The sequence below is a fragment of the Mercurialis annua genome, linkage group LG1-X (assembly GCF_937616625.2).
Source record: "Mercurialis annua linkage group LG1-X, ddMerAnnu1.2, whole genome shotgun sequence".
Taxonomy (NCBI): Eukaryota; Viridiplantae; Streptophyta; class Magnoliopsida; order Malpighiales; family Euphorbiaceae; genus Mercurialis; species Mercurialis annua.
Genome location: NC_065570.1, coordinates 51,146,955 through 51,174,783, shown reverse-complemented (window position 1 = coordinate 51,174,783; position 27,829 = coordinate 51,146,955). Strand labels below are relative to the sequence as shown.

General features: G+C 33.0%; 2 protein-coding genes and 1 long non-coding RNA gene across 3 annotated transcripts; 2 read left to right on the top strand and 1 right to left on the bottom strand.

The window, feature by feature from the left end:
- The first annotated feature begins 2,032 nt into the window (after positions 1-2,032).
- Positions 2,033-6,091, top strand: LOC126666294 (syntaxin-72). Its single transcript, XM_050359308.2, has 9 exons — positions 2,033-2,419; positions 2,571-2,696; positions 4,266-4,428; positions 4,524-4,609; positions 4,733-4,801; positions 4,893-4,937; positions 5,027-5,089; positions 5,215-5,291; positions 5,827-6,091. The coding sequence occupies exons 1-9, from the start codon at positions 2,264-2,266 to the stop codon at positions 5,837-5,839; spliced, it is 798 nt and encodes a 265-aa protein (XP_050215265.1). The 5' UTR covers positions 2,033-2,263; the 3' UTR covers positions 5,840-6,091.
- A 21-nt stretch (positions 6,092-6,112) lies between these two features.
- LOC126666293 (NAC domain-containing protein 2-like) lies at positions 6,113-8,552 on the bottom strand. The gene is made up of 3 exons (XM_050359307.2): positions 8,258-8,552; positions 7,715-8,001; positions 6,113-6,904 (listed from the first exon to the last, which is right to left on the bottom strand). The coding sequence occupies exons 1-3, from the start codon at positions 8,427-8,429 to the stop codon at positions 6,317-6,319; spliced, it is 1,047 nt and encodes a 348-aa protein (XP_050215264.1). The 5' UTR covers positions 8,430-8,552; the 3' UTR covers positions 6,113-6,316.
- Positions 8,553-20,010: 11,458 nt separating this feature from the next.
- Positions 20,011-23,897, top strand: LOC126678587 (uncharacterized). The gene is made up of 3 exons (XR_007640710.2): positions 20,011-20,235; positions 22,943-23,028; positions 23,644-23,897. It is a non-coding gene; the product is annotated as an uncharacterized LOC126678587 (long non-coding RNA).
- Positions 23,898-27,829: the final 3,932 nt, after the last annotated feature.

Below are 27,829 nucleotides of genomic sequence, written 5' to 3'. Positions count from 1 at the left end.
ACCATTTGTACCCAATTTTGGGTTTTTATGTTTCATCTCTACCCAAAAGCATTAAATTGTACTCTTTTCATTTGAAAAAAAGTTTAAAACAATTCTTCATTTTTAATTTATATATTAATTAGATATTTATGTTATTAATAGTACAAAAATACCATCTTCAAAAAATTAAAAATAATAATCATTTTTTTTAATTTTTTAAAAAATATTTCCGACAAAAAAATTAAAAATACTAATAATTTTTTTATTATTTTATAAAATTAAAAAAATTAATTAATTATTTGGATGTATTTGATTATTTTTTAAATTTAAGGATTTATTTGTATTTTTTAAAATAAAAAAAAAGTATGTTTTAAACCCTTTTTCAAATAAAAAGAGTACAATTTAATACTTTTGGGTAGGGATGAAACATAAAAACTCAAAATTGGGTACAAATGGTGTTTTTACAAGGTTAAGGTATAAACGAAAAAAAGTGCAAGGTGAGGGTATCTTAAGAAATTAAGCCTTTAAATAATTAATGAATAAAGAATTAATTTAGTCGCTGGATTTGTAATTCAGGGACGATCTTTTATACTGTTAGCTAAACTAAAGATATAAAAGATACAATTTTATAATATGAACAAATATAAAAATTAAAATGATTCAATTTTATTTTTAATTAATTTAAAAATACAAATATTATTGAATTAGTCTAAAATAAAAAATATTTTTAAATGATTAAAATAATTATTAATGAATTAATTGATTCGTGAGTTAATAAATTCATAGAATAGATTGAACCATTACTCCACAATTATTACTTAGTCCACCTTTCAAGTTGATATGAATGCAATACTCAAAAATATACTTAACCATCATTTGGTTGGAAGTAAAGTCCTTAAAAAAAAGTCTAATTTTTAAAAAATAGTTTCTTTTTTCTTATTTGATTCATTTTTATTAATCTATTTTCCGGAAAGTCGAAGAGTTGACTTCCCTTTAACTAGAAAAATAACTTCTCTAATAAAATCTAGGTGAATTCTATTTTTCTAATTAAATTTATCAAAATACAATTATATCTTTATATTTAATTAGCCAATTTAGTTATTAAGAATAATAATATCTTTAAATTTAAATTAATTGAAAATAGAATACAACTTTCCGGAAAATTATTAAGTGAAACAAGTAATAAAAATATTAATCTCCTCCTACTAATTTATTTAATAATTAACTTCTCGAGAACTATATTTTCTGGAAATTACATAGAATAATGCTATATAACCCTTTATTTTAACTCACCTTATTTAATTCATCTGATGTGGCAATAAAAGAATAGATGCATTAAAAGTTGTTTTTTGAGATATATATTTTTGAAAGGAAATTAGACGAATGAAGTAATGCTATATAAAAAGGGACATTAAAGGTGGTCTAAAATAGTGGGTTAAATAGCATTTTTCATATACTTTTTCTGTGTAGAAATAAATAAATATTTTTATTTTATAGTATTCGTCAATTTAAAATATAAAAAATCATTTATTGTTATATTTTTTATTTTTTTTATTAATTCATTAAAAAGATATAAAAATACAAATAAAGAATTATAATCATTGTTGCCGTAAAACCCATTTTAGCTAGTAAACCAGTTGAAACTCCTTCGACCTGAAAACCCATGTTTGAATTCAATGGGTTTTACAATTTCTTTTATTTGATTTAACTTAATTTAATTTTTTTCATTTCAAATTTAAAAATTGAATAACGGAATTTAAAAGATATATATATATATATATATATATATATATATATATATATATATATATATATATAATTTATTATTTTAATAATTTGTTATAATTTATGTAATATATAATTATTATTTTTAGTAAATTTATTACATAAAATATTTGTTTCTTATATAATAACATAAATAAATATTAAATATATTATTATTTTCAACCTCCGATTGAACCCTGGTTCAATTTCGGTTTAATCTTTAACTCTTCATCTTCTGTCAAAAAAACATCTATTTTTCATACACTTCAAGAAAACAATAATTAAGAAAAAAATAAAGAAAAACTAACTCGAGAATTTGCCTTCAAGATGTGCCCGCCAAAAGAAGCGGTTACTTTTGTTAATCCAAAATCGCTTTTCACGCTCTACGCCTCGTTTGCCTTCACCACCGCTGGAAAACCATGGAAAAACCAGAGCGAGAAACTCTCCAATCCTCTTTTTGCTCTCTCTTTTTCCCTTCTGCATCATCTTCAACACATATCGAAATCAAACGAAGAAGAAGATGAGCGTGATAGCCATTCTGTTCAGAGTCGATGACATCTGCAAGAAATACGAGAAGTATGACATTGACAAACAGCGTGACCTCAGTTCTTACGGCGACGACCCCTTCGCTCGTCTCTACGCTTCTATTGAGTCCGACATTGCAGTCGCTCTCCATGTTTGCCTCTAATTCTTGTTCTTTTTTTGTTTTTGCTTTTTAATTTGTTGAAATTTAAATAAGTATGAGGCGAACGGTTTTATTTTTGATTTTGAATAGATTTGAGATTCTAATTGGAAGAAATTGATAAGGTTGTTTGTTTTGTGTGCAGAAATCTGAGCTGGCAGCGGCGGAAAGTAATAGAGCTGCAATGGTTGCCATGAATGCAGAGGTTCGTAGGACTAAAGCTCGATTGGCTGAAGAAGTTTTTAAGCTTCAGAAATTGGCTAACAAGAAGGTCAGTTTTCATTTAATTTCACTTCTGTTTAATGCTTTCTCAATTTTATGTATATATGTATGTTTATTTAATTTTAAATAAGATTTCATTAGCAGAAAATTTAATCTCGACGAATTTTTGTAACACTTGGTATAATAGCATCAGAATTTGTTATAAAATGAGTGATAATTTTTAAATATTGTGTGTTTGTCTCATTTGCAAATTACTATAGTGTTTAGTTGTGTATAATGTTTCTCAAAAAACTACTAATAAGTAGTAGTAAATAATTATGAATTTAGTAATTGATATTGATGAAAATGGATTATATGGGGTTATAAGAGCTCTTATACTCAATCATTAGAACTGAAAAATCATTTGATGGATGAAAGAGTCCACAAGTGAGTTTCACCATCAGTTGATGTAAAGACAAATGGATGCAGACAAACGAATATAAATGAACACTAAGGGAAAAAACAAGATCAGTGACCTTATAAATCAATGCCTAGTACTTCAATTGGTTATTCTCGACATAGTCTGTGTTTCTATCCTAGGCACAAATTGTCCTAAGCAGCAGATACAGTGCTATGAAATTTACAAGAAAAAGCTCAAATTTTCATTTGTCAACTTATGTTTGCTAGAAATGAAAGTTAGATAATGGGGGAAGTTACACATTTTAGTTTTTATCAAATTGGAATTATTTTCTGAATTATTGCAGTGCAATCAGCTTATAGTTGTCGCATATCAGATATAAGGCTTCATAACTTCAATGATTGCTATTCACAGAGCTTTTCTTAACTGATATACCACTTTTCCCTTCTGATTTTAACTCTTTTTAATGTTTTCCGCTCTCACTCTTGAATTTTGATTCTAGCACATCCCAGCTTCTCCTACTCATATGCCATGAAAGATTGTCCTGCCAAAGATTTTTTTTTTAAACCTTTTTGGGGGAATCTTTGCAGATTTCATACATGCGAACAAGCTTGTCATGATCTGCATCTAGGCCAGTGTTTTTGTAGATTGTGTTATTAATTATAACACTGGTTGCATTATGCTGTCATTTGTTGAATTAAAGTGTTAATAACCTATGTAATAGATTCTTCCATGCCTGAATAATGTTTCCATCAAATAAGAGACTTCAAAATATTAATTTTAATGCTGTTACTTGATCATGACAAAGGTCAAGATAAGAAGATTTAGAAAGGCCATGTTTAATGGGATGTTGGATAGTAAGTTATGGTGATCATTTGCATTCCAAAAGCGTAAAAGAGAGCAAGTTTGTTGATCAATCTGCAATTCCGTTGCCACCTGTAGTGGGACTATAATCTCAGATGCAATTTGGTGCTAGGCATAATTCTGTATGCATGCGGATCCATGAGATCTATCGTATTCACACACGCTCTTTTTTACTTTTCTATGTAGTTAATTACAAGCGATGGATGAATGACTTTCATGTGTATAGTAATGGAGTCTTGCCTTTGGGTTCTTTAATTCGCCCCTTCACTTTGATCCATCTCCTGCCATAGTACTTCCTTTAGGCATATCATGTGATGTCTAACTTGCCATGATAGCATTGGATTTGTGTTATTACAGGTCAAAGGAATGTCAGCAGAGGAACTAGCTGTTCGTCCTGACCTGGTTCTTGGAGTAATAGAAAGGATTCAAGCTGTACCAGATGGGTCAACAGTAGGACCTAAACAAACAGGAGGATGGGGAGGATCATCAGCTCAGCAAAATATCAAGTTTGACTCATCAGGTGATTAGCTTTGACAATGCCATTTATTATGTATACCTTAAAAAATGCGGGCTTTTACGAATCACTAATCTAATAATACTTCTGGTGACAAACAGATGAACACCTTCATGGTGCTTTTTTTCAGCAAAGCGAAGAGTCAAGTCAATTTAGACAAGAGTATGAAATGCGGAAGTTAAAACAGGCATGTAAGATTCCTGATATATTATGTTTGCTATATCTATCCCGTACTGAAGGATTTTAGCAATATTATTTGACTAGGGTTCTACGCTTCGTCATATTTTCCTTTGCCTTCTTGTTTATACAGGATGAAGGTCTTGATGTGATATCAGACGGACTCGATATGTTGAAAAATTTGGCTCATGATATGAATGAGGTTGGTTACATGCCATTTGACTTTTTAATGGTGCTATAGAATTGGAAAAGGAAAAGAAGGCAGTGTTTAATTCTTGTTTTAATATATATAGGAAATGGATCGGCAAGTTCCGCTAATTGATGAAATTGATACAAAGGTGAGGATTGCTCTTTATAATTCATTATCACGCAGGTAAAATTTATGGAAAGACTTTGGTAAATGTTAATTTTTTTTGTGCGTTTATAGGTGGATAAGGCAACTTCAGATCTTAAAAATACAAATGTTAGGCTCAAGCAAACACTGATCCAAGTATGTGTTATGGATATGGATGTTTCAAATTTTATTTATCTTGCTATACAGTCTTCAAGCCATCACAATTTTTTCTTTAATTTGCATCCTCTAACTAGTTTTTTTCTTTTTCTTTTTCCTCACAGATAAGGTCGAGCAGAAACTTCTGCATTGACATTATTCTGCTTTGTGTAATCTTAGGAGTGGCTTCATATTTATACAAGTAAGTTCCTCTTTTATCTTATTTTTATTGATTTCTTTAGTCTCTGTCATAATTGTTTACTTGATTTTACATTTTCAGTTTCTTGGCTTGATAACATTTTCAATTCTTATGTGGAATGGTTATGACTATTGGAGAAATAAATGTAGGCCTTGTTACGTCTGTCTGCACATACTCAAGCTGCAACTTATTTATAAAAGGGCTACAATATCTAAGTTATAGGGTACTAAAGAGTTAGAATTACCAGTATGCAATAATCATGCTCTTAGCTTTTTTACTTCTTTTAATGGAATACAAAGACCAGATTTCCAAGTTCACATTCATGCATTTACGAAGAAACAATCTGTAGCTTTTTCCCACATTTGTTTAAAATTTCATGTGTTATGACATAAAAAAAGATGGTCCCTTTTTATATATTACTTGATGTCTCCACAGAGAATAAATAATCAATTTTTTTATCATATTATGACTGTTTTTTGACTTCTTTAAATTTTTACTTGGAAATTTGGTTGATGAATTCTGGCTAAATTTCTTGCAGTGTTTTGAAGTGAATGGACTCCAAGGGCTTGTTTTCCTGCTGTTTGCTTATAATGTCGTCTGGTAAAATAATTTTCATTATTTTGGGGCTTTACATATTTATTGATAACTTTGGCGTATGTTAAATCATTTCGGCATTGTGTATAGGAACATCGATAAAATTGTGTTATTATTTATGTCACAGATTTGTCCCCTATCAGACTTTGTTGTATACTTGACTGCATGTCATACAAATATTATTTTTTATCCAAGGAGCATTTTAATTAGCTTGAGAATTTCCACAAATCTGCATGAACATTTATTTGTTTGCATTATCTAAGATGCAAATTGTAGTAAACTGCATTTTTAGATTTTTAACTACATGCTAGTGCTTTGATGTGCAATTAGCTATGGACTATATATGTTGATTTATTGTCCACTCCTTGAAGCATATCCATCTTGGCCCCTATATATACAATGTGCTGTACAGTCTGAATTTTACAAAGTTTTTCTCACGGTAAATATTTACTGCTAAAGGATAATTCATTAAGCTCAAGGAATCCGGTGACGTGATCAAACGTGTTAGGAGTGCAGAAGCTGTCGTGAGACTGGTTTTGGCCATAATAGTTCTCATCACAGCGTAGTATTGTGTCTCTAGGTAGAAGATGCTCATATCTATTGATGTTGCTAAACTTCTTGTCAGATAACAGAAGTTTGTTAAATCCGACATCTTCATTAGGTTTCCTTTTCAGGGTACTAGAACTGTCGGAAGAGAAAATTGTTATTGAGGAATTCAATTTTTCGCTACCTTCTTCCAGATAGGTAAAACTGTTGTCCTTATTGCTCCCTTGATTGCTAACGCCTGAGACGGTTTCAATAGGAGGTAAAGCTTGCCCAGCTAGTATGGAAGCTAAAACCTGGCAATCTTGATTCAAACAATTAGTGATCATATCAGTTTTGTAGCTTATGTATGTACGACAGGTTTCCTCCATATCCGGTATGAACCAAGCCGAGTCTCTATTTTGGCTGTCTTGACCTTCAGTTGTGTTCTTTGTCGTGCTTCCTCTCTGTCTAACTCGGCATAGCACCCAGTCATCTAACTGTAAAAAATAGGAATTTACGTTTTCATAAATTAGGGTTGGCTAATATTGTAGAGAATAAATACACAGAACAGAGCAGATTAGGGCCATTTTTGACAATTCTTATACTCAAATTTAAAAGCTGATTCATGTGCCATCTTGGTTTTATTGGATTCAAATGTTTGTCCTTTGATTGTAGGAGCCTTCTTATATCCCATAGGTTTTCACCTTTCCTGAATGTCCTCTACCACATATATTCTGTTTATATTTCTTAGGTTCCATATCCATAGAAGCAAGCCAGAATAATACTATGCAGCACAGAAGTCGAAATTTTGGAACAGAGAACAGAAAAATAATATATTTTTCAGAAATAGGTTATAAATATGGAGTTTTGAGAATTTCAGAAGAGTTTCCGGAAACAGAAACGGATCAAGGAAATGTAAGGCTCAGAAAGTTTCCGTGCAACATAAGAATTTATTTTCTGGAAAAATGTCTTAGTTGGCCCTCAGCTTAAGTATTGAAAAAAGAATTTATTTATTATAGAAATAATACGTATTAGAAATCGAAAATTTTACTCGGTTTATGTCTTGTTCCTGCCATGTTATACAGGTCCTTTTCTTGGCTGTTTAGGACTAGTTAGTGTATTGAAGGTTAATCCTGTATGAAGAATTACTCGTGTGTTATCATCTGCTTATGATTATTTCTTGTGTATAAATTAGTGTCTAAAAAAACTTAAAAAGTTACCAGATTAGAAAGAACTTCTACATAAGTGTTTTAGAGAAACTACAGATTGGTGATTAGAGAGAAGCAGTATAGAATAATATCAGATACCCTCATGGATCCTTTCGTCCGGGACGGTTTCGTCGTCCTGTCGAGCAGTCTATACTCATCCATCATCCAGGCTGTCTTGATCCCTTTAAGAGGACGACCTTTGTAGAAAACTAGAGCTTTTTTGACTCCAATGTTCTTTGATTCAGAACAAGTAAGAATAGGTCTATCAGTACCCGTAGCCTTCCAATAACCTGATCCGGCAGCTCTGTTTGGCCTAGCTCCATTCGGGTATTTTCTCTTCCTTAGACTGAAGAAGTACCATTCATCTTCTCCAAACAAAGCCTTCTCTGTAGTTCCAAAAAAAGAAAAGAAAAAACAAGACAAAATGTTAAGTTCATAATTAGGATCATTACTATTACTCCTTTGAGATTAGGTCAAAATTGTTGTTTTCCCAGATATTTAAGTATTAGATACCTGAAATCCTCCGCGTTTCAATTAAAAAACGAGAAAGTAGAGTAATTTTGATCTAACATCAGGGGATGATTGTAATTAAATCTAAATAATAAAAGCAAAAAATGGAAGGCGTAATCTTAGGATACAGACTCGGTAGTTCCCATGGATTGTGCTTGTATAGATCGATTTCAGCGATTATGGACGCTGGCAATGGACGCGAATCAACTTTGTTTCGCAAGTAATGGACGATCAGCTCCTCATCAGATGGATGAAACCTGAATCCTGGTGGAAACTGGAAATTTAAACTTGTTTCATTTTCCATTGATAATAAGCCTTTTTAACGATTGAGAATGTAGTTGTAAAGTGTAAGAGTAGTGCAGTGTGCAGAGAATATATAGTGAAATTTCATGCAGATACGGACAGCATTTGAGATAAATAGACAGGAAAAAGCCGGTTAGATTTACGTATTTGTTTAAAGAAAGAAACACACTAGAAAGCGACTTATATGCCGTCTTTTATATTGTGGTATTGGCATTAGAGCGTCCTTGATTCGAATAATTAATTAACACCTTACTCTCTTTAGGTAGATTCTAGTACATGTATAAGAAAAATTGTACTACCTACATTTTACACCAGCTCTAGTACGTATATTTTGTTAAGATTTTTTGCTGGCTAATTTTACAAATCATTGATTTGAACGAGTGAATCCTCATCTTATTTTATTTATTTTAAGGCTTAATGATTTATAAAAAGTTAAAACTTTTTTTGACTTTTTGTATATTTGATTAAAGCTTTTAGGCCAAATGCCTAAAAAAGGTCAAACATTTCATTAAAATTTTACAAAAGTCCGAACTTTTCAATTTCATCCAATTGATCCTGTAACGCAGGATTTCGTTTAATAATGTCCAACCCTCAATTGGCAATCGATTTTGCACATGTGGCGCTTATGAGGTGCTGACGAGGCATGTCGCACATATGCCACCATGACAATTAATAGGTGAAAAGTGCAAATAAATCTTAAATATTTTAAAAAGAATATTTACACCCTTAACTTTAAATCGTTTCAATTAATTTTTAAAATTTAATTAAAAAAATAACTCAATCAAATCTAAATAATTTTATTAAAAATAATTCAATCGTTTTTTAATATTTTTATCGCAGTTCTGCGATTTCTACCGCCGACACTGTTTTTTGGCCGCCTCAATTTTTTCCAGCCGCCCTTGTCAACACTGCCGTCGAAAGATTTTTTTCAGACTATGGAAAAAACAGTTCTTCCCAAATGGGAAGAACATTGAAAGAACATATCGTTCTTCCCAAATGAGATCTTTTTTTGTTATTATTTAAAAAATAATTTTTTTGATTAAATCTCTAATTGGATTTGATTTGGTTTATTTAATTGAATTTTCATTATACTTAGTTAGGTTTTATTATTTGAGAAAATTAATTTGACGACTTTAATTTTTTAAAGAAATTAATTAGTTCGATTGATTTAATCGGAATTCGAAGAATTTAATTGGGATTTAATTGGTTTACTTGAGTTTTTATTTATTTTAATTTTAAATATTATCTAATTATTAAAATTTAAAGTAAGAAGATGGTGAAATGTGCTAAAACAATTTATAAGTATAAAATTGATAAATTTTTTAAACATTAAAAATTTATTTGCGCTTTAACCTAATAATTGCCATGTTGCCATATTATGTGGCACACCACATTAGCAAAAGCGTGTGCCAATTGAGGGTTGGATATTATTGAAACGAAATCCAGCGTTTTAGTACAAATTGGATGAAATTGAAAGATTTAGACTTTTATAAGACTTTCTTCAAAGGTTTGGTCTTTTTTTTTATTTGGTCAATCTATTAAACTTCACAAATCTATTGCAGATTAATAATTTTGTTTTTATTCAATTTTTTTAATTAATTTAATTGTGCTAATTTATAGCTGAATTTCTATTTTAACATATTTAGTTGGCATAATCTATTTTTTTAGAAACAACACTAAAACTCAATTTTCAATTTTAAATCTTTCAATAGTTGAAGTAAAAAAAAATTAAAGCTCAAAATGAATAAAAAAGACAAATAGATATTGCATTAAGGTGAAAGATTGATATAATTAAATTTACTAAAATAAATAGATAGATTTGCAGTGAAATTATCAAATTATAATAAATTTACAAATTTTTAAAGTTTTACATAGATTTTTGAAACATTAGTTATTATTTAATTAATTTAACGGCATTTTTTAATTGATCGGCTCAAATGGAGTTCGAATACTAACTCCCTCCTTGAATTAGCACGAGCCTTAGTCAAGTAGAATCGGTTACGTTTCTTGATGTTCCGATCAAATAAAATTTTGTAGTGCCATGCCGACACAGTCGGAGATATATCAGAATATGTACAACTAAATTTTTAAGTGGCTTAAGGTTTAGGGTTTATGGAGTGAGATCGCCAACTTTGAGGGAATGAATCAAACTAGTTGTTTAAAATACTTTATTTTTTTATAAATCCAATTCAATTTAATTTAAAATAAGATAAAATTTATAATTTATTTTAGTACGATTCAATCCGAATGGAGATACACTATCTTTTGTATGCTGTTGATCATCACATTTTTTTTAATGGAAACCATACCTTCTAAAAACTGGAATAACAAAATCACGATTGGTTGATTAGACTTTATCTTAACAATTAAAATCAGAAATAATTTTTAAAAAACCCTAGCCGTCTCTCTCTTTTGAGAAACCTCTCAAACCCTAATAAGTTTTACCTTTTTGTTCATTTGGGAGGTGGTTTTTGGCCATTCTTGGCCAAAAATCACCTCCCCAATCTCTCAAATTCAGTTTTTTAGCCTTTTTCTATAGTTTTTGTCTTTAATTTTGAATAAAATTTCTTTCTTGGCCAATTTTGGTCTAGATCTAGAAATTATTTTCTATCTTAGTATCTTAATTTTATTAGATCTATTCTAATCAAAATTAAGAATAGTTTTTTTCATCGTTGGAGATGAAATTGTTTTTTGCGATGCAAGAGATTTGGATCTCTATAACAATTATAGCCACCATCTTACGACGGATTTCACCAAATATCGGTATGTTTTGCGTCAGTATATATGATGTCTTTAATGTTCAAGAGAAGAGATATGTCACTGAAGATGTGATTAGGGGCTCTAATGATGAAGTTATAGCTGCTAGTTGTAGCAGTCGTGCGATTAAAGTTAGTATTATCATGGCAAGCGAAGCTAATCTAATTCCCTTTATTTTAAAGGTTGTAATGGATGCCTTCAACAACAACTTTTTGCTTTGTAATATTATCAGTTTGATAGCACATGACTACTTTAACTTAATTGAGATGCATATATGTTGTTTTAATTTCGATAGAAAATCTCATGTGGTAGCATATGACTTTTTTAGTTTATCTAATTGGTTGGGGCATGTCCCTCCGATTATCAAATTCTATGTACTGGCTGATCAATCAGCTTTTGATTAATAGAAGTTTTTATTTCAAAAAAAAAAAAAAACTGGAATAACAATGAAGTCATGTTTAAAACTTCTAATGTATGTGTAAAATTAGCTAATAATCATCGACGGTCCTCAACCTTTACCCTAAACTTCCCTAAACCCCCTATACTTTCAAAAACTTCCCTAAACCCCCCAAATTTTATGACGGTGCCATTCACGGTCTTTATGGACGAAAACACCCTTACAAAAAAAAGAAAAAATTGGCGGCTGGCGGCGCCACGTCATCTGACATGTCAGAAAAAATTCAAAAAAATTTAAAAGCCTAAAATACCCCTGAAATAAGCCAATCAAACCAAAACCTAACCAAACTAATCAAACCATACTCAATTAAATCCAACCATTCTCATTCAAACCAAGCACACTTAATTAAACCCATCCCGCTCAACGCCGCCGCCGCCGCCCGCCGGGTCACCATCCCCAAAATCTGTTCTCAAGAACAGTGGGGAAGATGACCGGCGGTCAGCGGGCGGCGGCGGTCGGCGGGCGGAGGGCGGCGGCGGTCGGCGGGCTGGCGGTTGATCGGGTTGAGCGTGGTTGGTTTGAATGAAAATAGTTAGATTAAATTGAGCGTGGTTTTATTAGTTTGGTTAGATTTTGGTTTGATTGGCTTATTTCAGGGTATTTTGGGCTTTTAAATTTTTTCTGATATGTTAGATGACGTGGCGCCGCCAGCCGCCAATTTTTTTTTTATAAAGGTATTTTTGTCTATAAGGACCGTGAATGAGCGCCGCCACAAAAATTGGGGGGTTTAGGGAAGATTTTGAAAGTATAGGGGGTTTAAGGAAGCTTAGGGTAAAAGTTGAGCACCGTCGATGATTATTAGCCTGTAAAATTGAAAGCTACATACAAATTTCATATGCTTGGTTCTTGTTGCGTTCAACAGTTAGTTCCCAAAATTGGCCGTTTACCTGTCTCGATTGGGACAAGATCCTGACAAACAACAATATGCGAATTTACTTGGTTAATGATTAAGAGGTTAATGATTATCCATGGCTCTTGATTTTTTGGTATGTGATTACTAAACCCCATAATATTTAAAAATTATTACTAAATTTTCTAATTTTAGTGACGGCGCTCACCAAACATCCTAAAATAAAAAATCGACGATTTTTTTTAAAATAATAACGCCGCAGTGATTTTTTCGTGTCAGAGACCAACAAAAACTTGCTCTCATATCAGATGTCAGCTGACACCTCACCACAAATTCAAAATACACAAGTATCTAAAGTTTAATTAAAAAAATTTAAAAAATCCAACCCTATCAAACCCAACCTAATTAAACCCAATAAACCACTCAACTCCTAACCGCCACTCACCGTTTCACCGTTTTCTGGCCACCACCATCCGTCCGTCGCCGCCTCCACGGCTGGAATTTTTTTTCCAGCGTTTTCTTCGATCTATTATTTGCAGGAAGAACGTATCAGGTTTGTTCTTAGTGAAGAACAAACTTCAGATCTGCTTTTCGTTAAAGAACAAATTCAGACTGTTCTTCAATGAAGAACAGTCCCAGTGTGCCTGTTTTTTTATTGAAGAGCAGAGGCCGAAAGGTAGCAATGGGTGAGTTGGGATGGCCAGAAAATGGTGGCTGGCAGTTAGGGGTTGAGTGGTTTGGTTGGGTTTAATTGGGTTGATTTTTTTTTTTTAATAAACTTTTAGGGTATTTTAGATATTTTATATTTATGGTGAGGGGCCAGCTGACATCTGACACAGGGAGCAGGTTTTTGTTTGTATCTGATAAATCGCTGATACGTTACTATTTTTTTTTAAATTGCCGATTTCAGAGGGTTTAGTAAGCGCTACCACAAATATCAGAGAATTTAGTGATCGTTTTTAAATATGAAGGAATTTAGTTACCCAAAAGTTGAAGACCATGAATAATTATTAATCTGATTAAGACGTACTACATTAATTTCCCAAAATTATCAGTATTATTTTTCAGTCATTTTTTTTCTTCTAATGCTAACATTTAACTTACCAAAGCTAAATGGCTTATATATAATTTAACATTTAAACAACACAATGTTTTAGAAAAGTTCTAACCCCAAATTTTAAACGGCTTTGTACATGAGTACGGTCCAAACCCGCGACCTCATTTAAGTTAAAAGAGCGCCTTACCAATTCACCTGCGCTCTGGGGTTTTTCTATATGATCTTTTAATTGTATTATTTTTTCTATTGCACATTTAATTTCTTTTTTCAAATTAATTTTTGTTGTTTTTTTTTTGTTGTCCATCTGATTTTTAAGGCTTCGCCTTAACTAATCTGGATCTGACCTGCGTCGCGCACTTGATATGATGGGTGAGTTTGTCAGTGGGGATTTTCTGTATTCACAAGACTCGAACTGAGACCTTGCTTAAACGATATCAAACCGCTTACCACTTGGACCAACCTCCATTAGTTTTGTCAGATTAATCTTTTAAAGCATGCTTGAATGATACACGGGCTGACGTGGACATACATATCAAAATTTAACTCCAAAACTATCTCAAACAATGCATTAATTTTAATAGAAGCAATATATTTTATATAATTTTTAGTTGAAAATTCGTTTAATATCATCAAAGTTGAATAAATTTATTTCTTTAATAACCGTCGTTAAAAAAAGTCAATTCCGTTTGTCATTGTTGCAATAGAAAAAAATACGTTTACATGTACAATAAATGGTCATCATGAAATTACTTGATTAGTTTTAGATATTGTTTAATTATTTTTACTATATTTTTTTAGTTTCTACCATCGTCAACAAATTATAAAAATATAATCAAAGCTTGAAGTAAAGTTTTTTTTTTTTAAATTTAGGTTAGCGTGCATAAATTTTTTTCACGTGCTTCTAAGCATTTACGCTGGAGACAATATGGTTAAATGTTAAGTAATTGCATTATTGAGAGGTCAAATTGATAAAAAAATAATAATTTAGACATGCAATTGAAAAAATAGTTAGGGGTACTGTATAGTTTATGAGTTAAATTATACAATTTTTGTTTATCCTTCACGCGTTTTAAAACATTTAAAAACAAATTAGAATTGAGTAATTGTATTATTTAGAAGTTAAATCGGCAAGAAAATAAAAATTTGGATGTGCGACTTGGTACCTCATTTTGATCAGTTTGTAAATCAAAACGATTTGATATCTCATTTTCAAATGATTTAACATCTCACTTATAATTTCGTTAATGGTACCTAGATTTAAGAGAAGGTTGTAATTGTTTGCAAAATTAAAAGTGAGATATCAAATTCTTTGATTTTTAAAAAATAGGTACAAACTGTGACTTATGATATATATGAAGTGTCTCGCAATAATTTGCTCAAAAAATATAGTTACAAGGTGTTATAGAAGAAACTGATATATTTTAAGGATTAAATTATGTATTCAGCCAAAGATTTAAATATTTTCAATCATCCTCATTATATAAATGGGGAAACTAGTAAAAAATAAAAAGTAATTAGTATTTAAGTGGATGTTTGGTTTAATTATTTGATTATCGAACAATAGTTTTTTTTACTTCCGTATTTGATAAAGTGATATAATCAAAAGCTGTTTATTTTTTTAAAATTCCAAACGGTTGCTGATATAAAAAAAATATTTTGAAATTTTTCCGATTATCAATAATTTTTAATTTTATTAATTATTTTGACAAAACTATATACTATAATATATTATTTTTAGTTTAAAAAATATTTTTAAATTATAAAAATTAAATGTTTTATATTATAATAGCTATAAAAAAAAAATCATTTTCTAAGCTAATCAGAATTGTATCACATATTTATATAAAAGAATTTGAAGATTTCTTAGAAAAATAACTAAAAGTTAATTTTCTATTAAATAAAGTTTAATTTATTTATAAAATTAAAAATAATTATATTATTCTAGATCATTTAACAAATCAACAATAATAACTAATCAGTTCTCATCAGATGCATATCATGTATCAACTACAATACAACTATAAAATGTCAGAGCTAATTTTTATTAGCTACCCATAAAAGTGGAACCAAACAGAGCTTAGAGCATGAGTTATGATGTCTATGAAATTAAAAGTCTTATTTTTCCTGGGATATTTGTTTTGTGTATTTATGTATTATTGGTAGATAGCATTTTATTTATTCAAGCTAGTTTGATAGAATCAAGTCGCGCGATGATAACAAAGTGTTAATATTCTAATTTTAAGACATAAAGACAGCAAATATATAATTTAAATTTTGTCCTTATAAATACATACGTTCAAAGAGTAACATCTATTTGGTGTTAAAATCTTGTTTAAATCGATGCATCAATGGGTTATGTTTTGTTGCTATGGTGTTAAAATTTTGTATTACAGATTTCACTTCATTTTAATTCCATGGATGTCCTTATCGGCTATCTGAATAATAAACAGGTTCAATAATCTTTCTAATTGTATTACTAATTTACTATATTTGATTCATAAAATAAGTCTGAAATAGAATAATTATACCGTATAAGTAATCATATTTTGTTTTGGTTAGGAAATTGTAACTATATATAATTATTATTTTAAGATTTTATAGAAACGTATTACTTTCAAAAGGTAGAGGCTTAATTACTCAAAACCCTCCCATCTTTATCTATTTTTGCAAATATATTCTGACGTAGGAATTTCTCCAATTTTACCATAGTTTGCTCTTTTATGTTTTAATTGTACTCCAAACCGTTAAATTGACATCTTTTCAGTATTTGTAAAAAAGTTTGAAATAATCTTTTATTTTTTATATTATTAATAATATTAGGGTAAATGAAATATAGGCTAAAAATGAAGGATTATTTTATTTTTTTTAAGTGAAAAGAAATCAATATAATATTTTGGATTACAATTTAAACATAAAAAGGCAAATTAAAGTAAAATAAAAAAATTTCTACATTAGTGTATATTGACAAAAAGAATTAAAGGTGGGAGAGTGATTAGGCCAAAGGTAAAAGACAATTTTATTTTTATGGAATAGCTATACGATTCTATTGTTATATGAACCAAAAAGTAAAGAACAACTAATTTCTTTTTTTTATTATTATTATTATTATTATTATTATTATTATTACTAGTTCTATAAATTTCAATTATCATATTCTCTAGCTGACTTTAAGGTAACCTTTCTGTGTATATATATAGAGTCCAATTTCATATTTTTTTTAAATAACCACGAGGTTTATTGAATGGGTTCCAACCATAAAACGGTATTTTTAAAATTTTCATATTTAAATTAATCTCTACTCGAATTGGGTAGGACTTTTATGGAAGACAAAATTCTGGCCTCAAATTTTAAACGGCTGCATACATGAGTACGGTTCGAATCCGCAATCTCACTTAAGTTAGAAGAGCGCCTTACCAACTCACTAATCCGCAATCTCACTTAAGTTAGGAGAGTGCCTTACCAACTCACTTACGCCTTGAAGTTACTATTGTGTCTTTTTATCCAAGGATAATTATCATTTTTCTCTGACATTAAATCATAATTACTAGTTTTTTCATAATTTAAAAAAAAACAAATATTTTCCTGACGTTTTACTATATTATCTTTTACCCTCTTCTGTAAGTTATTTCCGTCAGTTGACTTAGTCAAAATATATGATTGAAAAAAATAAAATTTATTTTAAAACTACCCCGTCCCTGCAGATGAAACTTTTTTTTTCCGACAATTTATTTTTAAATTTTTTTAAATTGTTTTTTCTCGTAAAAGCAAGAGAAGATCTCCTCCTCCGGCGAGGAGCAGATCTGCTCCTCACCTGAGGAGCAACAGCTCCTCACGTTTTTCAAAAAAAATAATAAAAAAAAATTGCGGCATAAAATTTTGATATTTTAAATTAGTTCGGTTGATTTAATCGAATTTCGAAGTGTTTAATTAGTGATGGTTCCGGTGATGCTGGATCCGGTCTTGATGTGGCCGGTCTGAGTGTGATCTTCAATCTACACAGAAAAGATAGGTTAGAAGGATTCGAGCCGGTGTTGGCTCGAACACCCTCCGATGCCTAAGTCAGATAGACTGAATTGTAAGAGTTTAGAGTGAATATGAGTAATATAAAAGTGTTCTTTACCTGGCATAGGTCCATTAATATATAATAGATAGTCATTGCATTGTAGTATGAGTCTTGTTACTGATTTGAGTTCATCTTCTTGTTAAGATTAGGTAAAATTCGTCCTTATCCCTGATTTCACGGGATAAGGGCGTTATCTGGTCTTCTGCTAACATTGCGTACTGAGTCAGTGACTTCGGACATGTCTCTGAGTCAGTGACTTCGGGCTTGTCTCTGAGTCAGTGACCAACACCACTTGTGTGGGTCTTGTGTACAATTCTGGTGGTGTATCCATCATTAGTCCCTCCTAACAAGAACATTTATATCAAGCATTTATGTTTGTTTCATTGTTTATGTGGAGTGTGTCTGTGACCTTTTGTCTTGTATTTTGAAACGTTGCTTTCTTCGTGCTGTGTCTTCTTATCGAGCTTTCCTCGGCTCGGCCCACTTCATTTCTTTGTTTTGTTCTTCATGTTGTATTTTGTTTACTTTTTTCTCCTTTATTGCAAAGATGGGTGATAATTTTCTTGATGACTTGACTCTCTCTCTTTTGATGATAATGACGATGTTGTGATTGTCAGGTTTAAACATGTGTTACCCAATGTGTATGTAAGCGGCTGTTTGACTTACTTCTGTTCCACTGTGATAAAGATCATTCGTGAGGACTACCCCGATTATGATATCCACAAGTTTATGTCGATTGATTTTCGAGCTCTGGGTCAGCGAGCTGCGACAAAGGTTGCAGCTTAAGAAAGATGGGTTGCATGTTTCTCCAGTTCTCCCTTCGTACGCTGCTAGAGATGGCATGAAGAACACCATGGAATCCAAGGAGAGAAGAAAAGCTTGCTGATGCTACTGCCAAAGATGGCAAGGAGCTTTTGCCTCCTTCGGGACTATTGACTACGTCCAAGACAATGTCAACCGTTATTTGTAGGTTGAAACTTCGGAGGTCCTCAAGCATGATTTTCTTGTCCCTGACTCAGTCGAGGAACTTTCTAAAGAGAAAGATTCAGGTGGTCCAAAGGAGGGAGTGACCCTTCTAGAGGAAAAGATGTAGGCCGCATGTAGCTAGCTTCCTTTTACTTTGTTTTGGTGCTACCTTGTGAGGTAGAACTTCTTTTGTTCGTACTTTTCTTTAGGGGGGTCTTTGTGGTAGACTCCCCCTTTCAGAGAACAATTGCGTGCTTTTACGAATGTGTGTTGCTTTTTCTTTATCTGTAAAGAATCATACTGTTGACTATGTCATGCGTCTATGTCATAGGTCTGCGACTAGCTTCTACTAGAGATATCGAACCGACAAATGACAAACTTTCTAGATTCTCTTGATGAAGAGGAACCCAATGCGTTTGATGTTGTAAGTCCAAAGGAAGGAGCGACCTTTCCAGAGGAGAACATCGTCTAGGCTCGTAGCCTTTTTACTTCGTGTTTGTTTTGTTCTTGTCCCTTGGGATAATCATTTGTTTTGTTTTCCACAATTTCTTGTGGTGAATGTTCTGGGGATGTTTTACAATCCACATTAATCCTACATGGAGATCTGCATTTGCCATACAGTACACTAGGTCTGCAACACTACACTGAGTCTGATACAGTACACTGAGTCTGGTTCACCATACTAAGTCTGATACAATACACTGAGTCTGGTACGTTACGTCAATTCCTGTTTGAGTAGGACTCTGCTTGGTCTTAGATATTTCTGGTATGGTTGAACCATATCCATCATTACATCCTCCCTTTCAAACAAGTATACTTCAAGCATTTGTGTTTGCTCAGTCTTCTGCCAAAGTGAAGAGTCCAAGGGAAAAATTGACGATCCTTCGAGGAAGGAAAAACTTCGTGAGGAGAATATTGATGGTCCAGAGGAGGGAGTGTAATACCCCGTATTTTTAAAGTACCAACTAAAATGCTACGAGGCGTAAGTGCAAGAATTTAATAAAGGACATCGGAATTAAGTTCGAGAAATAAGAAGTTAGACGGAAGCGGGTCTATTAAAAGTTATTGTAAAATAATAATTTAAGTGGATATTATTATTTTATAAATTGGATTTTTAGCGGGACTAAGAAGAAATCAATGAATTAAAAAAAAAATGATAAATCCCGAGTTAATAAATTTTACGATAAAGTTCATAAAATAAATTAAGGAGCTAAGATCAAATTATATAGAAATTGGACGAAGGGATTTTAATTAAGTGGAATTTTAATTATCAAAAGGAAATATAAAGGGAATTATAAAAATAAAGGACTCGGGTGAATAAATAATATGGCGAAGTCCGTTATTTATTATTGAAGAGTTATCGTCAAAACATTGTAAATTTACGAAGTTGTTTTATATCGGCTTGGACGATAAATAACGAATCGAGTTAAAAAGAGTAGCATTTGGTGCTTGAGTTAAAATAGCACTTTTGCCACTAAATGTCTTAATATTTAGGCCATCCTTATCTAGCATCTTCTCCATTAGACCAAAGAAGAAATCATAAACCCTCATTTTTCTCCTTAAGAGCCGAACCCCTACCCTTCCCCATACTCCATCAATTTTCAATCAAATTCATCAAGTTTGGAGGCAAATCATCAAAAATTGAAGGGAGATAAAGGTAAGACTATCTATTCATGGAATTATTGATTGTTTTTGGTGATTTGATGATAGAAAATGTTAGAGTTTTTGGTAGGTTTTAGTATTGTGTTGTGTTATTGATTTTGGTGAGATTGAGGGTTGTGATTGTTGTGATTTGGAGCGTGTAAATGGAAGAATCTCGCTAGACCTCGAGAGCACGTCGGAGTCCCACTCCGACGGCCGGAAACTGCTCCGGTGAGCAGCAATTGCTGCTCACCAAGAGCAGCAATTGCTGCTCACCAAGAGCAGCAATTGCTGCTCACCAAGAGCAGCAATTGCTGCTCACCAAGAGCAGCAAAAAATTCTGCTCACAAGCAGAATTCTGCCGAAGGCAGAATTCTGCCAAGAGCAGAATTCAGCTCTGCTCTTGCGAGCAGAGCTGAGAAGCTCTTAGAGGGCTGCAATCGCAGCCCTCGGCCGTCGTAGGGAGCGTAATTTTGACACTAAGACAGCCCCTATTTGAGTGGTAATTGGTTCGGATTAATATGAGTTTGTTCAAAGGTTTCGCCAGTGTTGTTTAAGGCGCAAGGCGCTCTCAAGGCGAGATAGCCATATATCGCCCGAGGCGAGAAGCACTAAAAAAGCGCTCGCCTTATCGAAGTAAGGCGCCAACACCTAAAAATATTAAATATATATATTTATATATATATTTAATAAAAAATCATAAATCATAAATCATAAATATAAAACTCTTAAATTTCTAAATTTAAACCATAATCATAAAGCTAATAGATCTATAATAGTAGTCCTAACCCTAAATACTTATCATCCAATACCAAAATCAAAACGAGTTTCAATTTTCAACAAAAGACGATCTTACAACTAATCAGAATAAGAAATTAAAGTCAATCACTAAAATATCCATCAACATTTTCATCAAATTCAGCTCCACCACCACTCTCATATCCTTCAATTTCATCCACATCTGAATCAATTTCATTGTTGATCATATGGGATTGTGAGGCACTTGAACTTGCTCTTAACGAAGATGATTTTGCTTGACTTCTTGTGTTCCTAATCATTTCTCCAATTCCAGCTGCATTAGCTACATCACTCCATGTCAAACCATTAGTGCCTTCATCATCAAGTAGTTGTATTTCCATCCTGGATCCTTCTTCTTTTCAGTGGGTGTTGAACCATCAGTGCATGGTTGAGGTTGGCTATCCATGGCGTGAGAAAAAAGAATAAAAGGCTCTGCTCTTTTTTTTCTACTGAACGTATATTTTAATTTGAAGTTATTGTGTTTTACTTAAACCTAAACACTTAAATAGAGACTTGAATAGACTTTTAGACTTCCTAAAAGACTTTTAAATTTCCTAAGTTAAATCCATTTAAAGCATTAATTAAGGCATTAATTAAGGCTATCAAATAGGAATGTCTAGAGTAGAGTAAAAGTCACCTAAAAAACGTAAAAAAACAAAAATTCAATAAAGCGTGCTTTTTCCATCTTCCAAGGCGAGCCAAGGCGAGCGCTTAAGCAAATAAAGCGCTCGCCTTACTGAAGGCGCCTCGACTGGAAGGTCTGGAGGCGCCATCGGTCTGTGGCGCCTCGCCTGAGCGCTTTAGGCGCTCAGGCGAGCGCTTTTAATAACACTTTCGCGACGAATAGTTACGACGATTTAAGTTGGCGTTGAGGTGTTTCAAGAGATAATTTTAAAAGCAAGAAAAATGTACAAAACATATATATTTAAGTTAAGTTGGTTATTTGATAATAAGAATGGTGTTTAAGTCTAGTGTTAGAATTTTAATATAAGTGAAATTATAAGTTAAAATAAGGATTAGTACATAGCGAGGAGCTAACTTTGAAAGAGGATTGCGAGCTAACGAAATGTCGGAATGAGTTGGTTTTGGTGTCGTTGTGTTCGTTACGGAACCGAGAACAAAATTGCAGGACAGTCGCTGCCACAACAGTGGCCAGACAGCTGCAGAATTGACTGCAAACAGCAGCCCTTAGGGCTGTTCTGCTGTCAATAAAACAGCTCGGGGAAGCAACTTCTGAGCTAGTTTCCGACACCTTCGAGTTTGATTTTGAGTCCGAGGTCTAAATGAAAGTTGTAAAGGACGTCATGGACTATAGGAATATTAAATTTTTTTAGGATTAAAACCAGTTTACGTGCTCTGTTTCTTAGCCCGAAACAGCAGCCATGGTGGAATGTTTTGCGGCCAAATATGACAGTTTTAGGGAACCAACTTCGGGACAAATTTTCAACACCTTAGGACTATTATTTCAGTCTAGAACCTAAAGGAAAATTGTAGATGGGATTACGGACTATAAGAGTGTTAAGTTTGTTTGGTACTTGGGCTATTTTACGGGAACGTTTTAATAGTTCAAAGTCGACTAGTTAAGCTAGTTTTGGAAAAACTAGATTTGAGTTAACAAAATGTTAACTCGTTAATGATTTGATTATTAATTTGACATTTTAAGTTAAAGTTGATTATAAAATATGGAAAAGGGAATTATTAAATTAATTATCGATTATCTCGATAATTAATTTAATTTAGCAAAATTGGATAACTAATAAATAACATTTGGACTAATGTTATTTATTACACGAAGTTATATTTTTAAAAGATTGTCGATTAATTCCGAGGCAATAGAAATGAATTTATTCGCTAAGTATTATATAGCTAGAACGCCTTCGGATTAGAATCCATTTTAATCGAGTCTAGTTACCGTATTTGTGTAGACCCGGCGAGGCAACTACCGACGGGACCTGGAACTTGAGGAGCGTGACATAGCGTTATCCGGTTTGGAAACTAGGAATAGCAAGTGGTGAGTTTATATTAATACTGTCGATTTTTAATACTTGCATTATTTTACCAAATGCTTTATTTAAATTGTTTTATTGCATTTAAATGTTTTAAAACCTTTATATAGATCCGATGAAACGAGCTATCTATTGGGCAACAATAGAACTGTGTGTACACCAGTCATAATAAACTGAATATACATAAAATACAAACGAATATTCAGTAAGATATGAAGCCATAAAGAATATCCTTTAATATCGACTGATGCTAGTAACTCGGTTGAACTATCTCGGGACTGCATCAGAAAATGATTAATGCTAGTAACTCGGTTGAACTATCTCGGGACTGCATTAATCGAGATACAAGGTAACTCGGTTGAACTATCTCGGGACCTGTATCTCTCCCATTTAACTCGGTTGAATTATCTCGGGACTTGGGCCAATAACTAAGCTTTGAATTGTATCGGTATGATCGTAATCGGAAGAACATAATGAATAATAAATGTAATGAATAAGAAACATAATGAACTTAGGGTTTCATTCGGTTCCGTATTTGGATACATAAAAATATGTTTTGTTTTTATTAATTGTCTGCAGTATTATATGAACTCACTCAGCGTCGTCTGACCCCCCAACAGTGTTTTATTTCAGGTGATAGTATTTTGAAGGCAAGGACTTCCATTCTTGTTCCGGAAGTCTGCAATATTTTAAGTATATGTATTGAAGTATGCTTCAAATCCTAGCGCTGCAGTAGTCAGTAGATGTCAGTATAAAAATAATATTTTGTGTCAAACGATATTTTGCTATTAACTCTGAGATGATAAATGTATGTTCATAGTTTATATAAATCACGCTTTTTATTCGTGTTATTTCTTTACCAATTATCCATGAATGGAATTGATTATTATTTTATGAATTGGCATAAGTTGAAACAGGGCAATGCTAAATGCGAGATATCGCTTATTAAGACCCTGATTTCTAATATCGTTTCGCATCGGTTTTCAGAAAGTAATTTAGATATTTTGAAATCTATATAATTGTATTGTATAAAGAAATTTTCTGAAAACATTTTACATATTGATATATGTTTGAATTGCGAAAAATTTCTACTCGTTTTTAGGCTTGCTACGGGTTTCGGAGCTACCACTCCCACTCCCTAGCGCCGGTCTCGACCCTCTATTTTGGGTCGTGACAGGGAGCGACCCTACCAAAGGAAAATGTTGTTTTTAGCTAGCTTTCGAATACATTTTGTGTTGCCTCGTGGGACAACAATTCTCTTGTTCTTTCATTTTGGGGCTCTTATGTTAATTAGAACCGGCCCCTTTTTTTTTCAGAACAATTTTCATGTTTTACGGATCAGTTGGTCTACATCCTTCCTCTGGTTTTGTTGGCGCTGTCATGGAGCCTTCTCGTGGAGATGGCGCAGAGAAGAGTCTCAGTCCTTCCGCATCTGGGTTGTGCATCTACGCCTGGGACTTCGTCAATCTACATCTGTTCCTGGGATTACTTATCCGTCGGTTTTTCATAACATCTCTATGTCTGCGCCTGGGATCTGCGTCTGCGCCTAGGATATGGGTCTATGCTTGGGACTTCGTCAATATACATTTATTTCTGGGATTACTTGTCCGTCGGTTTTTTTCATAACATCTCTGCGTCTGCGCTGGGATCTGCGTCTGCACCTAGGATCTGCGTCTATGCTTGGAACTTCGTCCATCTACATCTGTGCCTGGGATTACTCGTATGTTGGTTCTTTTCATAACATCCCTGCGTCTGCGCCTAAGATCTGCGTCTACGCCTGGGACTTCGTCCATCTACATCTGTGCCTGGGATTACTCGTCTGTTGGTTCTTTTCATAACATCTCTGCGTCTGCGCCTAAGATCTGCGTCTACGCCTGGGACTTTGTCATTCTACATCTGTGCCTGGGATTACTCGTTTGTCGGTTCTTTTCGTAATATCTTTGCGTCTATGCCTAGGATCTGCGTCTGCGCCTAGGACTATTCGTCAATCTACATTTGTGCTTGGGATTACTCGTCTGGTGGTTCTTTTCATAACATCTCTGCGTCTGCGCCTAAGATCTGCGTCTGCGTCTAGGATCCGTGTCTGCGCCGGGGACTATTTGTCAATCTACTTCTGGTGCCTGGGATTACTCGTCTGTTGGTTCTTTTCATAACATCTATGTGTCTGCGCCTAAGATCTGCGTTTGCGCCTAGGATCTGCGTCTGCGCCTGGGACTATTCGTCAATCTACATATGTGCCTGGGATTAGTCGTTCGTCGGTTCTTTTCGTAACATCTTTGCGTCTATGCCTAGGATCTGCGTCTGCGCCTAGGACTATTCGTCAATCTACATTTGTGCTTGGGATTACTCGTCTGGTGGTTCTTTTCATAACATCTCTGCGTCTGCGCCTAAGATCTGCGTTTGCGCCTAGGATCCGTGTCTGCGCCGGGGACTATTTGTCAATCTACTTCTGGTGCCTGGGATTACTCGTCTGTTGGTTCTTTTCATAACATCTATGTGTCTGCGCCTAAGATCTGCGTTTGCGCCTAGGATCTGCGTCTGCGCCTGGGACTATTCGTCAATCTACATATGTGCCTGGGATTAGTCGTTCGTCGGTTCTTTTCGTAACATCTTTGCGTCTGCGCCTAGGATCTGCGTCTGCGCCTGGGACTATTCGTCAATCTACATCTTCATTTGAGATCACATGTCCTCCAATTCTTTTTATTGGTGCATTTTTTCCTTTTATGACTGGTACAACTATTTCTTTTCCGAGTGTCACAGTAGTTTCTCTTCTGACTGTCACAATGGTTTCTCTTCCGACTGTCACAGTAGTTTATCTTTCACAATAGTTTATCTTCTGAAATTCCATTAAGCAACATTTCAATCATTGCAAACTTCAGTAAAAATGATTCAACAAGTAAATTTTAACTGCAATATAATGAAGTAATGTTTTTTTTATTCCGTTACTTCAATTTCTATAATTGAGTAGATCTACAATATCGATACAATTAAACGTTATCTAACAAGCATCATAAGATTTCCACTTTGAATACTAGTAATATAAAAGGAAAAACTTATCTGTTTGTTTTTGTATGTTGCACTGGTATCTGCGTCTAGTACACGGTAACTGTTCCTTCTATGACATAGAGAGATGAAGAAGTTTGGATGAACTAAACTTTCTTGATTCGACAGCTTCATATATTACTTTTGATAGCCACCTATGCTCTAATTTGTTGATTTTCACTCGTGAAATCCAATCTTTTTTTTATGGTTGTCTATCACCGAGACCAAAATTAAATTTTATTCAAGAACGAATTATCGTTCCCACAGACGGCGCCAAATGATGGTTCCGGTGATGCTGGATCCGGTCTTGATGTGGCCGGTCTGAGTGTGATCTTCAATCTACACAGAAAAGATAGGTTAGAAGGATTCGAACCGGTGTTGGCTCAAACACCCTCCGATGCCTAAGTCAGATAGACTGAATTGTAAGAGTTTAGAGTGAATATGAGTAATATAAAAGTGTCCTTTACCTGACCTAGGTCCATTAATATATAATAGATAGTCATTGCATTGTAGTATGAGTCTTGTTACTGATTTGAGTTCATCTTCTTGTTAAGATTAGGTAAAATCCGTCCTTATCCCTGATTTCACGGGATAAGGGCGTTATCTGGTCTTCTGCTAACATTGCGTACTGAGTCAGTGACTTCGGACATGTCTCCGAGTCAGTGACTTCGGACTTGTCTCTGAGTCAGTGACCAACACCACCTGTGTGGGTCTTGTGTACAATTCTGGTGGTGTATCCATCAATTAGGTTTCGATTAGTTTAACTGAATTTTAATTTGTTTTAATAAATATATAAATTTTAAATATTATTTAATTGTTGATATTTAAATGGAGAAGATGGTGAATGTGTTAAAAATTTATAAATATAAAATTGGTAAGTTTTTTAAACATTAAAAATTTATTTGCATGTAAACCTAGTAATTGTCATGGTGGCACATTGTGTGGCACGCTATATTAGCGCCATATAAGTAAAAGCGTGTGTCAATTGAGGGTTGGATATTATTGAAATTAAACTATGTGTTTTAGAATAAATTGGAAAATATTAAAAAAAATTACTTTTATAAAACTATTTTAAAAAATTTGATCTTTTTTTAATTATTTAGCCTTAATATAAGTGAATGAGTCTACGCTTTGTTTTGTATTGCATACGGCTCATCAGTCCTCTTCAGATGAATAAAAAGAAGAATTTTTTTTATGTAGACTCAGTTTATCACGTCATCCGTAGACTAAATTAATCATATCATAACATCTCATTAAAATGAAGGTATTTTTGTAATTTCTTTTGTTATTTACATACACTTTTAAATAATGATATTATAAGAATACTCTCATTTTAATGAGGTATGATTGGTTTAGTATACGAATAACGTGATGGACTGAGTCTACTTAAAAATTTCTCTAAAAAGATATATAAAAAATTCAAAACCTTAAAATATCAACAATAAATTATACATTGAAAAGGATAAAATGGGTAGTGAAAAAAAATCCGAAAATAAAGAGAAAAAGAATGTGGAAATTGTGAGTGAGAAAGCAACCCCGAATTTCAAGAGAAAATGTGAATTGAGTAGTGAGTGTGTGGTGGGGTAGCTTAGCAGTCTCTGCGAGTCTTTGGTGGGTCCATTCTCTTACTCACGGACGCTGCATCTATCTTTCTTTCTTTTTCTTATGGCATATAGAATTTTTAGGTCCATTTACTTGTCCTATATTTCACATTATTTATCAACAATCAATCTCACACTTGTGATGCTAAACTAATAATATATG